At 35.5% G+C, this 14,840-nt stretch overlaps 1 protein-coding gene across 1 annotated transcript in view; it reads right to left on the bottom strand.

The window, feature by feature from the left end:
- Window positions 1-14,840, bottom strand: part of LOC104469896 (WD repeat-containing protein 70-like) — a gene marked incomplete at both ends in the record, with an annotated part of 73,936 nt that overhangs the window by 23,442 nt on the left and 35,654 nt on the right. The window contains 4 exons of the mRNA XM_010084630.1: window positions 2,085-2,161; window positions 3,941-4,094; window positions 9,421-9,554; window positions 12,549-12,608. Coding sequence (XP_010082932.1) covers window positions 2,085-2,161; window positions 3,941-4,094; window positions 9,421-9,554; window positions 12,549-12,608 — 425 coding nt within the window. The remainder of the gene's footprint in view (window positions 1-2,084; window positions 2,162-3,940; window positions 4,095-9,420; window positions 9,555-12,548; window positions 12,609-14,840) is intronic.

The following is a 14,840-nucleotide window of genomic DNA, read 5'->3' as shown; positions in this document are numbered from 1 at the left end:
CAGCGGGCTCAACATGAGCCAGCAGTGTGCCCTGGCAGCCCAGAGGGCAAACCACATCCTGGGGTGCATCAAACACAGCATAACCAGCCAGTCAAAAGAGGCGATTATCCCACTGCATTCAGCATTGGCAGAGCCTCACCTTGAGAGCTGTGTGCAGTTCTGGGCCCCATAATTTAAGAAGGATGTGAAGGGACTTGAGTGCATCCAGAGGAGGACAACAAAGCTGGTGAAAGGACTGGAATGCCTATCCTGTGAGAAGTGGCTAAGGACTCTGGGCTCATGTAATTTGCAGAAAAGGAGGCTGAGGATTGACCTCATCACTCTGCAGTTTCCTGAGGAGAGGAAGTGGTGAAGGAGGTGCTGATCTCTTCTCCCTGGGATCCAATGATAGGACATGTAGGAATGGTCCAAAGCTCCACCAGGGGATGTTTAGGCTTAACATTACAAAGCACTTCTTTACCAAGAGGGTGGTCAAACACTGGGACAGACTTCCTAGACAGGTGGAGGATGCCCCCAGGCCTGTCAGTGTTTAAGAGGCATTCGGATAACACCCTTAATAACATGCTTTAAACTTTTGGTCAGCCCTGAATTGGTCAAGCAGTTGGACTAGATGATCGTTGCAGGTCCCTTCCAACTGGAACTATTCTATCCTAGTTTACAACTCCAGTCTTAAGACGAATTAATGATTAAACTTTGGAGACTTGATAGTTTCTGTTATTATTAAATTTCACAGACGGAATACTGTCTTTAACATTTAAGTCCTGTGTTGCAAATTAAGCAATCCGAATTGTTTCTTTTCACGTGACGTGTCCAAATCCTGGAAAGTTGTGTCACTAGCATGAAACTTAATGGATCTAAAATACTTTTCATGTAGTGTCAGCCATGTAGTGTCTATGAAAATGCAATTATGCAGCCATTTATAGCAGTGTTTATCTGGATTTTAATTACTTGACCAGACCATTTCAATTCACAGCAATGCAAGCATCAGGAATGCACTGAATCTCTATTTGGTATATTAGGCATGTGCTTCGACATGACAAAATTAAACAATCTTCATAATTTATAATAGCTAATATTTGGTTTTCACTACTACTTTTTAAAGTATCTATTCTACCATTTTAATTAATTTCTACCATAGAAGTAAAACCTTTGTGTCTACCAGCTGGAAAAAATACCTAGTTGGCTTAACTTGCATGTATTTTTACAGCTGAACTGCTCCATAGAGCACATTGTACTATTTAAAGTTTTTTTCCTTCTGACACAGTCTTACCAGAAACTGTGAATTTCCCGATTAAAATCATTTTTTTATGTGCCTGTGTGTTAAACCAGTCAGTCTCTTTTGTGAAAAAAACACATGATGCTTAAAGTAATTGATAATTGGAGTCTTCTGTTTACCATGGACCACACTACAGACATATCAGTGGGGCAATTCAGTCTTCCCACTCACTCTGGAGTAAAGGGGATTGCATATTTGAAACATCAGCTCAAAAAGTCATTCATGATCTTGCTACTGTCAGCTGTACTAACTTTATTAATTAATGCAATTGCCACAGTGACATTTTGCAGTTTGATTCTACCACAAAAATCAAGACAGAAGCCACAAAATAATTTCTAAGTCTCTTTAACACTTTTCAAACAACATCCATCACTATTCAATTGCACTTAACATAAAACTTGCAATTTCCACTTGAAATACTCTGTCTTCCCAGTGAATTCAGCTATACTTGATTCTCTAGACAGGAATTATTATTACTTACCCAGTATATCTACTCTGACGATGTACTGGGTAAAGTTAAATTTTGTCCAAGAATTTTTGTAAAAACATGTTTAACCATCAACTTCCATGAAATATCATTAAAAGTCATTTTAAATTACAAAACTAAAATAATACAGACAAAATATGTTAATTATCTAGAGCTGAAACAAATGAAATTTTTGCTTCCAGATCTCACCTAACACCGTCCTTAGTACCTGCTCAGGACTTAAAAGGATGATATTTAAATCAAATTAGGGCACAATATTAAAACACAAGAGCCAAACAAGCCTCTCAAAAAACCGTGACAAAGATAGACCTCAATACTCACCCATCATTAGAACACGTCAAAAATTCTTCCTTTATTTTTGGATGCCAACAGCCTGAATTGAGCATTGCTGTGTGACCCTAAAGATATAAATACAAAGAGGTCTTAGAAGGCTTTGTAAAATGTCTTACAAGGTTTTACAAATTTTGCTCCAAACAATTCAAGTGGAATCACATGAAAGCAGAGGGCCAAGAGACCCTTCTGACCACATCAATGGCTGACTGACATCACAATAATTTAACAGCTTTTATGTACTCTAATCCATTTCATCCTTGCTTGTTTTCCTTTTCAAATTATAACAAGCCTGCCATTCTTCTGTTTATACTTTTTATTTCAGAAAATGGCATGGAATCATACTTTCCCATTTTCTCTGGGGAGAACTGTAATGCAGAGAAAGGATGAAGGAATAGGCATCAATATGGTGGAATGCAAACTGTTTCAACCTACACAAAAATAATACAAATAACAAGAATTACCAGGGTGACACAATATACATATTCAATGTCAAACTACAGTAGCCAAAGATCTTGATGAAGAAAACTGAAGAAAGATTCAGGAATCAAGATGGATTTAATCTCAGGTGAGTTTCTCACAAAAGATTAGAAGCTACAAATTGAGTAGTCAACCCTGTTTCTTTAGGATGGAAAAAACAGAAGGTAAGGATTTTATTCACAGTAAGCAATTGCCATTATGGTAACTACAAATATAAAATCTCTTTGGCCCATTAGCTTTACTTCTTTGGAGTACAGGCACTTGCTCATTGACTACATTCAAAGAGAAATTTGGAAACTACTCCTGCAATGCTGGAATTACTTCAGTTTGCTTTAAGCACAAATATGGAGAGAAATACTGAAAAGTTGATGGGGCGATATAACAAATATTTTAGCAGTTTAAGCGTTGGACCACAATACACTGGAACTCCAGAAGTTTACAAGAGAAAGAAATTCTGAATTATTTTTAAGTAAACAACAACTAATGCAGATGTTACCATTTGCTGGTTTTATATACAGTATCATTAGCCAAAAGAAACTGTCATCTGAGAAGAACAGCTTTAGGCAAAACAGCATTTAGCCTAGTTATTTGTCAATATACTTCACAAGCAGTAAATAAATCAACTTTATCATCAGTTTGAGCAGTAGATTTTATCATTACTTTTCAGGTTTAAGCTATTTAAAAACAGACCTGAATTTAAATCATCTAGATAAACAGAATTCTTCTCTTGCATAGTTTGTGGAAATACAGAGGTAAAGTTTTCAAAACCCAATCAACTGTTGTTAAAATAGTAGAAGACTATGAATCAGTCCTTCTCCATTTGCATTTCTAATTACCATTAAAAATGTACACATTGTTGCCTATTAGTGTTACACTCATGGCATGCAAGCAACAATGATAACAACCTCCAATCCTTGCCTTGAAAGAGGTGAACTGTATCAACAAAAGCATGGACGGTAAAAGAAAGTAAAAGACTAGACCAGATGTCTAGTTTCTAATGGCTTTTTGGTTGGCTGGACAACGGTATGGGGGAAGCTGACAATACACTTTTAAAAAGATTAATTTGTTGTAGCATCATAGAAACACTAGTTGGAAGAGACCTCAAGTTTGCCTAGGGCAACCTCCCGTGCAAAGCCAGATTACAGCCAACACCAGATCAAGTCAGCCATGGCTTTGTCTAGTTGGGCATTGAAAACCTCGAAAGATGGAGGTCCCATAACTTCCCGCATGTATCCATACACAGGACTATTGCATCCCAGAGACAGGTCTTTGTATTCTTCCTTAGTGAACTTCATGAGGTTTCTCATTAAGAGGAAAAATACACCATATTGTCAGTCTTCTGGCATTCAATTAACTTCTGACTTTACCTTTGTGTTTGTCATATCCACAATGTATTGATCTCCTTTTATGCATTCCATTACCGGGAAGCCATCTCTGTCAAGAACTTTTGCCTGCGAGTTACCAGAGACAACAAGAATGACATCTCCTGTGCTGCTATACTGTAAAGACTTGATTTGGTGACTAAAAAGAAAAAAAAAAAAAAAAAAAAAAAAAGAGAATTTCAATTAAGTTCAGTTCCTGTAAGCCCACACTAAACCAGAAGTGTCAATGGTGAGAAAAAATACTGCAGAAATGGACCCATATACATTCCTATACCAAAAAGGTGAAAAAAAAATCTGACATGAATGGATTGAAGCTTTTTATTCCTCTGTGTGTACATGTCTCATTCCCTTCTTCAACCACACAGCACACCAAACAATATTATTTACAAAGCTGGCATCTAAAATGTAACTTCTGGCAAAGATATTTAACTTTAAGAATGGCCTTATAACTCCAAGCGAACAATAGTATGTGTCAGATTCAGCTTTCAGGGATGAAAGTTCTTTTTCATTTTCTCAAAAGATTTACAGTAATCTATAAATTACCATAAAAGGATGTTTCAGTCCTACATAAAACTCCACTGTACAGCAGGAAATTAGTCATATGTCAGCATTCTTGCATCTTTCTATGTTCAGGGCTACATTTTCTTCAGAATCCTTAGATAAAGTTAAATATACCATCAACCCTGGAAACATGACCGTAGATAACAATCTGCCTAGTCTACTATGTATTAGATGACTGCTCATATGCTGTAAAGGTTTTAATAGAATCATAGGATGGCTTTGGTTGGACGGGACATCAGAGATCATCTAGTTCCAACCCCCTGCTACGGGCAGGGACACCTCCCACTAGACCAGGTTGCTCAAAGCCTCATCCAGCCTGGCCTTGAACACCTCCAGGGGCGGGGCATTCACAGCTTCCCTGGGAAACCTTTCTTACGTATATCTTCTATTGATAGAGAATACTGGGGAGAAACATCACGGAATAATTTCAAGAAGACAAAAATGATTAACGGAAAGTGGGAAGAAGGTTGATTAGTGAGAAGACCATTTCCAACATCAGCACCTCTCAGCATTCTGCTTTATGAACTAAGCTCACCGCAGCTGCTGTATCTGAAGCAGTTATCCCTTTGATCCCCTACCAGGCTATACTCCACCACAAGGATGGCAAAGACTGCAAAGCAGTTCATCCGCCTCACATCTGCTAGAATTTACATCCTGGCACATTAACAGAATGTGCACAAGAACATGACTTCATATTAATGCTTCATGTCTGCACTAAATTAACTCCAAATTAAGGACTGGAATGCATTTGCCAGCTAGATTTGGATTCCCATGGCATTCAGACTGTCCTCAAAGGAGTATCTTCCTTTCGGTGAAGAACATAATCATGTGCATTCAAATCCTAGTAACTTTAAGGAATCTACTTTTTAACACAATTTCACATCAGTAAAATTAACACGCAGATGATCAACAACCGACTGCGCAACCTGTAACTTAATAATTTAACATCTTATATGGTAGTGGCTTCACGAATGACTCAGCAGTAGCTATTACCTGTTAAATCTGTCCTCAAACTGTGAGTTACTAAACAAAACACACAAAACATTGTAAGACCTATTTTAAAAGTTCTGCATTGATCATAGCAATGTAAACTAAGCATAAGTTTCTTATTCAAAAAACATTTGGCAAAACTGACTACATTATGATTCAAAAGCCCAAAATTGCTTCAAACACGCTATTATGTAATACAAACTGGCAGCCAAACTGGCTGAAGTATTATAAACTCCAAATTTGAGTAGAAAGGAAACGCACAAATCCGGGAATTTCCGAAACACATCACAGCCAATGCCTGAATACGCATCCCAAGCCTCAAGAACAAAAATGGATACTTGCTCAGAAGAGGGGAAAGAAGGCCAGTCACATTAAGCTCATAGGAAACACGGAAAAAAATAAAAAGAAACCCATACAAGAAACAATATCTAAACTGTAGAATATTATCTGCAGACAACTGATAAATTTAGCCTAAAGAATCCACCAGCTTCATCTTTAGAGCAACAAGCGTATGTTAGGAATTTAAAAATTTTCCCTAGCTGTACTTCAGAGTGCTCTTGCTGTATCACATGGTGCATAATATACTCAAAATATTCCTGAGGCCCACCTGAGTACTTCGTACAGAATGAAGTACTTACCTGGCTATATTCCTCACACTCTAATGCTGAAATTGTCAAAAGAAAATACCCAACACATCTCCAAAGCACAGATTCATGTTTTTCACTTTTCATTGTTGAAGTGTATGAATCAAAGATAAACATTTTAAAACTACGCTAAAAGATTATTTTTGCTTGATGCATGCCTCATGCATGAAGAGGATTTGGCCACTAGATATGACCAAGCAGCTTGCCCAGAAGTAAAATCTGATTTACGACAGAATCCACAATACATAAAGGCCCACAGAGTTTTCTGTTTTTCAGACACTTAAATACTGAAATTACAACTAAAAACATTAATACTGTTAACACAGCACTGTCCATAATTTGACCAACATTGTCTCATTGCTTCTTTGTAGTCCTATATCAGCACATTTGAACACATTTTGTTTTAATCTTACAGTTTCTTCTAACAAGGAGAAGCACCTGATTTTATGGCACCTAGCACAATGGGAACATAACAAACAATTCATCAAATCAGTCGTGTGAAAATTTAGTCTGAGAAAAAAAGATTTCCACGGCCTTTATCTAAAGGAAAAAAAACCCACCTTTGTGACTGTACAATACTACTTTTAAAGTAATATCCAAAAATTGGTTTTATAAGCAAAGTATTTGCACAGCCCCAGAAGTTACTGCTTTTTCAGATGTTTATTGGAGTATGACCAAGAGTGAGGCTCTGCAGAGGCAGTTTTTTTAAGAAGACATTTTTGGTTCTTATTAATGTTAAAGTCTTGGGAAACTTACAAAAATAGTTTCCTTTAATAGCATTAATCAAAGTAATTTTGGTTTAAAGCTGCCAAACATGCCCAGTACTTTCTGCCAGGCCCAGCAGAACAGAGCTACATACATGGGTAGAGTCATGACAGACAAATAATTTCTACACACGTAACACAGCTCTGCCTTACCCTTGCCTTTGCCTTTAACATCAAAGTGTGACTTTCAGGTATTAGTTTTTTGTCAGGCTCTCTCTTTTTTTTTTTTTCTTGCCTCCCAAATCCAAGGAGAAATTAACAAAGTAACATGATACTATGTACAAAACAGAGTCTGGACAATACAGAATTGTTCTCAGGCATTTTTATTCTTAAAATGAAATTAAATTTATGGTTCCAGAACTGAATTTCTGCTAACACCTAAAGCTTCCAAACCAAGACTACTCAGAATTCTTTCAAATTAAGGTTTGTGAATTCTAATACTCCTTGCAGTAAATTTCAGAGTGAAAAAATTAATATAATATACATACACATAGGCACAGGTTATATAATATTCCACACAGTGCTGACCAACATGACTCAGTGTCAGCATGAAATAACTTTTCCTTAGGTTTGGATCTTTTTAGTAGACAGAGCTATAGTTCCGGTTTTATGTTTACAAAAAAATACAGAAGAGGTACATAAATAATATATTTTTAAAACTTCAAATCTAGTACGAGACTTGCACCATAAATGAAATTTTTAAAATTTTCACTGATCAATTATATTTTTAATATTATTTTATATTTATATCTTTATGTTTTCATTTATACTTCAACATACTCAAACCAAAAGAATGTACATTTTACCAAGAACATTCATATAAAAATACTTATGAGATACTTATAACACAATAAAGGAACAGTGTCAGGGATAACAAGCACTTTAGGCTCGTATTTTACCATCATTTTTTGCCAAAAGGAGGTTACAAATGTATTTGCAAGCCGTTTTCCCTGAAATGAGACATGCATGTACACTGGACTTGTGGTTTTTATACTATAGTTATGTCATACCATTATTACCAAGTACTACTAAATTTAGAAGTCATCTTTCACTCAATTTGGAAATGCTTCAGTTAAAATAATCTCCTACTGTGGTAGTAAAGACTGTCAGCTTTTTCTTAGTGCTCAGTTATGACAGAGAAAAGGAAAATACCATTAGTACCCTGCTAACTAATCATGTCAACAAATCTCATGCTAGAAAAGTGTGATTCTGACTTAACATTTGAAATTAAAAAAAAATGGAATTCTACAAAGCAGCATATTTACTATGTAAACATTACTAAGTAATGTTTTCAAAGTAAACATGCCATGCACCAGTTTGTTATAACAAGATACGTCTGTCAAAGATGTCAGAACTGCAAAACAAATCAAGGCACACTTTTTATTTTCCTGATTTTTCACAGTTTAGAACACCAGTAGAATCCCTTTCTATTTTAGTAATTTTCAGCTAGCAGCCCCATCTTTTTATCATCTTTCATTATCTAGATTCTTGGCACAACTATAAATTAGTCATACACATTCTAACCTTCCAAACTGACCAAAATTCAGCTGTAGCTTTTTAAGACAATAATGCTTAAATATAGACACTCTAAGGACTACTTACTGCACATAATAAATACCAATCTCTTTTTTTAAGAGTACCAAAGTATCTTATAAATTGCACCATATTAGTCAGACATTAGAAGGTACCTTGCTAGAACAACCGTGTTATTAATTAATGAATGTGTTTATCTGAAACTGCACGGTGCATGAGACATGCACCTCTTGTGAAGAAGTTCCGTGTTCCAATTCTCTGGAATGAACAAATTACCTCAGCTCATTTACTGGCTGAATTACCAGTGAACAGTATGGGTAGTACAGAAATCACTCTCTAAAAATGCTTCCTGTATTTTTGTTTAAATGTATACATATATAAAAATATATAAATGTAAATAAATATATAGATTTTTTTCCTTTAAAAAAAGACAATAGACTTACACTTTTTCTAGTGCACACTATGTAGCTATTCAATTATTGGTGCAATGCAAAGGACCAGTGACTTCAGAAACAGAGTATTTAATGAAAACTCAATACCCCCTCACTTGGAAATACTGGCAGCAATTACAGAGGCTCTCCACAAAGGGATCAACTGTTTTAACTTTCTTTTCTTTTTGATGAATTTTATACAAGCACAGTACATATGTAAAGTGTCATCTATTAATTCAGATTACCAGTATGAAAGTCAATCTGTGTCTGAGAGTTTCAAAACCTGTTTGCTGATATACTAGTAACAATTACATCTGCAAATTCACATGCAACTTTCTAAAAGGGGAAAATATGCAAGCCATCAGAAAAAGCATGAAAAGATATAAGCAGACAAGTTCTTAGGTTCACATTCCATTTACCACAAAAAGTACAATGGGATACAAAAGCATCTTAAACAAGGTATCTTACAAGGCTTTTGCACATTCTACTATGAGCTTAACATAGACACAGTCTTCGATGAAAAAGACAGTCTTCATGCCTACCATTCACAAGGCTGGAGTGACCGAAAAGCTTGGAGAGATGCATCCATTCCAGCAAAATCCCAAAATTTAACATCATAGTCATATCCACCAGTTATCAAACGGGCACCTGAAGGATCCAACCCCAAAGCAGAAACCTACACAGAAAGAAGAAAAAAAAAACAAAAAAAAAAGAAGATTGTTCAAGCTTTCCCCTCCCCCCGTAGCTCTTTAGGTGGCATAAAAATGTAAAATACTACTAAAGGGAAGAAAAAAAAAAAAAAAAAAAAAGGCAGTGTGCTAGTTTCTTCCTAAAATACATCCACTTTATTTTGGTTTTGAATTTTTTCTACTCTGTATTATGCCTGAGTACTTTGGATGCAGTAGGGAGAATGGAAATTACATGATCTAAGCCACTGAAGACAACCAAGAAAAGTTAGAGTGCTTGCTTTCTAATAATCTCATTGCAAAAGTTTACTTCCCTGAATCAAATGTTTAATTGTACCACTTTGTGTTATTCCTATGAATGAATTAAACTTCACTTAGTATGTCACTGTGACATACTTGATTTTCAAATGGAACAGATGCAACCTCTTATGTGTTTCAAAAAAAAAAAAAGCCCCTTTTTACCATTTAAATGCAAATTTTGAACCCTATTAACTTAATTCATGGTTTCTAACATGCAGAAAAATTGGGCATCTCCAGACTAATCACGCATTCAATTAACAGACTCAAGTGTTCTATTCTACAGTAACTACTTTACAAGGGACCAGCTGTGATATAAGACAACAGAAAGCACCCTGTTCAGAATACCTCTGATCATATATTCTTTCTCATACCCACCTATGTATCAAAAGTGTCAGGAGAAAAAAAAAAATATCCTTGATGTTTCATTGGGAACATTAACTCTTATGACACTGTACAAGCAAGGCAACCAGGAAATTAATCAGGTTTCTGGAAAGACTGTCCAGCTTGGGAAATATTTTCTGAGACTTTTCAGCTGCACAGGAATAGAGTCATCATCAAACCCATGTTCATTAGATTGAGGAGGTACAGATGGGATACATAAGTTTAGCTGAAATACAGTACACTGTACAAACATAATGAGAGGACTGTATTTTAAAACTTTGGGGTGAAACACTGGTATCAGGATATCAAAGTTGCACCCCTACTTGGGTGTGCAATGACATGGGTAAGTAGTTTCATCATTCTAAAACAAACTAAAAAAAAAAAGATAGTCATTCTACAGAAGAGTTGTTTTTTTCAACAGTGTATTTCATTCACTGCATCCAGACTAATCCAACTGTTTTATATATACCCACATTATAATTCACCTCTGCTCTCGGGGTGATGACAGCTGCACTCTCATGCAGTCAAAATACCTCAGAAGTCTTCCACAACTGTAACTTCCACTTTACAAAGCCTTTTAGTTAGAAGCATATGCTTTAAGTAGCCATCAAAAAATTTACTGTTTAATTTAGAGAAAAATCATTCAAAAATTTCACATAATTAAGTTTGTTAGGAAACGTATTCAAAAGACATACTGCAAAATAAATTACTGTCACATGTAAAATGGGAAACTGGTTTGCACTAGTATGTTAGTAAGTAAATCCTCGTATGCATAGAAATCAGTAGATAAAGAAGTTACATGCACTCTGTGCATAAAAATCCACTATGCTGCTGTTTAGTGTAGTACAGCGCATCTTTTACAGGTCTTAAGAGAATATTTTTCTATTTTCATTTATAACACACTTGTTATTTTCTTCCTCTCCTCCCTCTACATCCATATGCCTAGCACTATGATAACACAAACGGTTAAGCCTTATCACCTCTCCACACTGCATGACAGATCACAAAGTTCGATGCCAGATTAATGAACTGCCACTTATGAAAATAACTATTTTTGAAAGCTTATACAAAACATTTATTACCTTTACTATTAAGACTCTAGAAAATTTCTTTATAAGTGTACAACAAATATTAAGAAAATTTTTTAAAATTCAAAGCTTACTCATAAATTATTGATGTTTAATGTTTTAATTTGATACAGATGTTAATTTAATAAGTTTGTGATTTAAAACAATTATTTAATTTTGTTGAATGCTAAATTTTTAAGTGTATGATTATATTAGTTAGATGAACAGAAAATTAATCCATGAGTTTTCTTAAAAATCCAATACAGGAAAATTATATGTTTCCTGAGAGTGTTTAAAACCTCATGATAAAGCATTTTCCTAGTTTTTGTATTCCTCCCTCCCCCTACACCCCCCCAAAATTCTTAGGAATGCCATGAGTGAGAATTCTGTTAACTAGCTAACAGTGCTTTGATAGGGATACAATAACAATAAAAGAAATCTAGTATTATTTTCTCATTGAAGTCTAAGCCATGTCCTAAACTGAAGAGGACGAACAGCAGCAGCTTTTTAAATGACCAAAGAAGAATACAGGGAAAAAGATCTGGGAATACATTGAGGGCTATTCATGGCCAGAAAATAAGTTCCAGTCTATAAAAATTGACCTTCGATCAGTCAGCACAAAAAAGCAGTTGAATTTGTGTTGGAAGACGAGACTACACAGAGATAAAAATATTGAGAACAAAGAAATGGTAGTTCCAAGTTGGACAGTGGTTCTTTCAAAGGCAGTGAAGGAGCAATGTTGGAGGTGAAACCTAGAAAAGATGCAGTCAAAGACAAAGTTTCAAGAAATTGAGAATGGTGTATAAAAGGCACTTAAAGACTCAAGGAGAATGACAAAGACCTTTCCTCAGCTACAAAGAAGTCTTAGAAACTTCAGTAATAACATTCTCTTTGAAGATCCATGACCAGTCAAACAAAGGTCTAGATTAGGAAGGTCTAGCCTTGAAAGGAACTCTAACAATTGCAGAGAGTATACTTGACAAAACAGACATCGAAAATGAGACTGCAATTGTGAATTGTGTCCAACAGAGCCACGTTCGGGTTAATACAAGAAAATGAAGAGGCAGTCCTAAAACACACTTTCAATTGCAATAAAAAAAGAGCTAGACTAAAATAACATAGTAAGAAAGAACTAGCTTCTTGAACTTTAGGTGACAATAAACATTCCTTAACTTATTTCATAGGCTGGCTCAGTTCTAGAAAAACAATAAGTGTTTAAAATGTGTTATCACTTACTGTTTTTGTCCCATGTTGGAGTGTAATTTCATGAGAATCTGGAATTTTCTTGACAGGGTTCTGAAAAAGAAAGAAAATCCACCTCCATGAAAGTAATGCTATGACAAAAAAAAACCCCAGCCAAACAAAACCCCAAAAATCTGCAACAGATGTAAAAGCAATGTTTCCCTCACACCAGCCATAACCTGAGGAGGAGAAAGCAGGGGGGAAATTAGAAACAAGAGACTGATTCCAGATTTTTATTTTCACGGACATTCCCCTAAAAGTATGAAACACAATTGTTAAAAAAAGTATGAGACTACTTTAATAAAGAACAAAACCAGGAAAATATTTCCTGTTTTTCCTCTTCAGAAAACATTAAAATTCTCTTTGATTCTTAATCACCATTATCTAACAACTGAATTGTGATTCAGTCAATCCTCAACCCATCATTATTCTACAATGCTTTTTCCAATAAAAGACTCTATGAAGTTAACAAAATTAATGAAAAAAATTTAGAAATTCATTACAGGAGACAAGTTATCTATGTTGTTTATTAAGATAATGGATAGCTTCCCACTTCCATTCATGCCGTTAACCTCAGCTCTCATGGGTCTTCACAACTGCCACTTTGATGGCAGCCATAACATAGTCAATGTAATTCAGGGAACTTCATTTAATAGGAACATACAGATCAAAAGCAATTACAGTTTGAAATGTGTAACACAGCACACTAATACCTGTAACAGAAATACGAAAATAGTTAATTTACACAGAAAGAAACGTACCGAAGACAGTTAAGTGATTGCAAGGTTCTACAAAGGTCAGTTGAACCGTTATTATCAAAATGCTCATTAGTCTGGTACCACTAATTTTCCTAAAACAGACATAGTCTATCATTTTGATGCCCAACATCTTTGTTAGAATTTTCTACTGTAAAACTCTGATTTTAAAATAAAATTTTAAAATAAAATTTAATAAAATTTTAAGCACACTTTATATTATACATTACATCGCCTTCCTTATCCATCTGTGCCAATTCCTTCCCCTTCTTTCATGCTTGCCACAGCCTCTACAGCATCAGGATGATCTCCTTTACACTTGTTTTATCTTGTAGTTCTCTCAGCTGTATTTCTCCAATAAAACTGAAATTTTCATTATCTTTGGTTTAGCCAAAACCACCCTTCTTCTAACTTAACTTCTTGCCACTAAGAACAGCTCTGATTCCAAAAACAACTGTGTAATTTCTTTCCCTTTTCACACACATATATACACAGAGGTAAGCCAGCAAAAGACTCACGCCCTCTGTTTCCACATTCACAGCATACACACATCTTCAACAGTCACAGGCATTTGAAGGGGAACTCGAGCATGGAAATCATACATGCACCTGAGGAAAAAACATTTATGGGACTGTGGTCCATTCCTAATCTGAAAAGGTAACAGTAAAAGTTTACAAGTAGCTACACATGACAATGTGAAAGGTATAGACCACACAGCATTAAGAGCCACTTCCATAGACTCAGTGGTTTACAAGTTGAGAAGCAGGTGTAACACAGAATTCCCAAGTGAAGCTGTGATTATGAAAATGAGTTCACTGTTCAGTTGGCACTACGAAGCACCCAGACAAAGGTATAATTAAAATATAAATCAAGTTTTCCATGCCTCGTCATTCCCTGAACTATCAATTGGTATTTGCTGTTGTTGGGATGCAAAAAACTGCTCAACAACTGCCTGTACTTGCCATCTAAGCACATTCCATAAAAACAGAACTGTGAAAAGGAAACAAACAGCTTCCAAGATTCATACTGCTATCACCCACAACAAAAGATGTACTACCTCTGTGAATCAAAGACTTTCACAGAAACCATCCGTTGATGGAAGGCAAAACAGCACTTTGGTGGTACTCATCGTAATCACTGCAAGGATGCTTAGCTTTGTATTCCAATCCACTTATCCAAATACTGTAAGGTTGCTCATTTCACATACCTTACCAAAAAGATAGGTATTGTACTATATACTGTCTATATTGTGTCAGTACTACATTTAATTTTGACATGGTATCTTAACTCCTTGAAGAATTTTTTCAAGAATTCAAACAAAATATTATTAATGAACAAAATGTGTTAGAACAATTTTATTTAATTTTAATTGCTAGCTCTTTCAGGTGACAACAATCAAATCCCTCTTTTAATGAGAGGAGTGAAGCACTCACACAAAACTCATTTTTTCTTTACAGTGCGCTCATGTTAAACACCGCTCTGGCTGGTTACCTTCAAGGGAGAACAACAGATAGGAATACATTCTGCCACC

The sequence above is a fragment of the Pterocles gutturalis genome, unplaced genomic scaffold, assembly GCF_000699245.1.
Source record: "Pterocles gutturalis isolate BGI_N339 unplaced genomic scaffold, ASM69924v1 scaffold4915, whole genome shotgun sequence".
NCBI lineage: Eukaryota > Metazoa > Chordata > Aves > Pterocliformes > Pteroclidae > Pterocles > Pterocles gutturalis.
The sequence above is the reverse complement of the archived record's forward strand: the minus strand, read 5'-3'. Positions and strand labels throughout refer to the sequence as shown.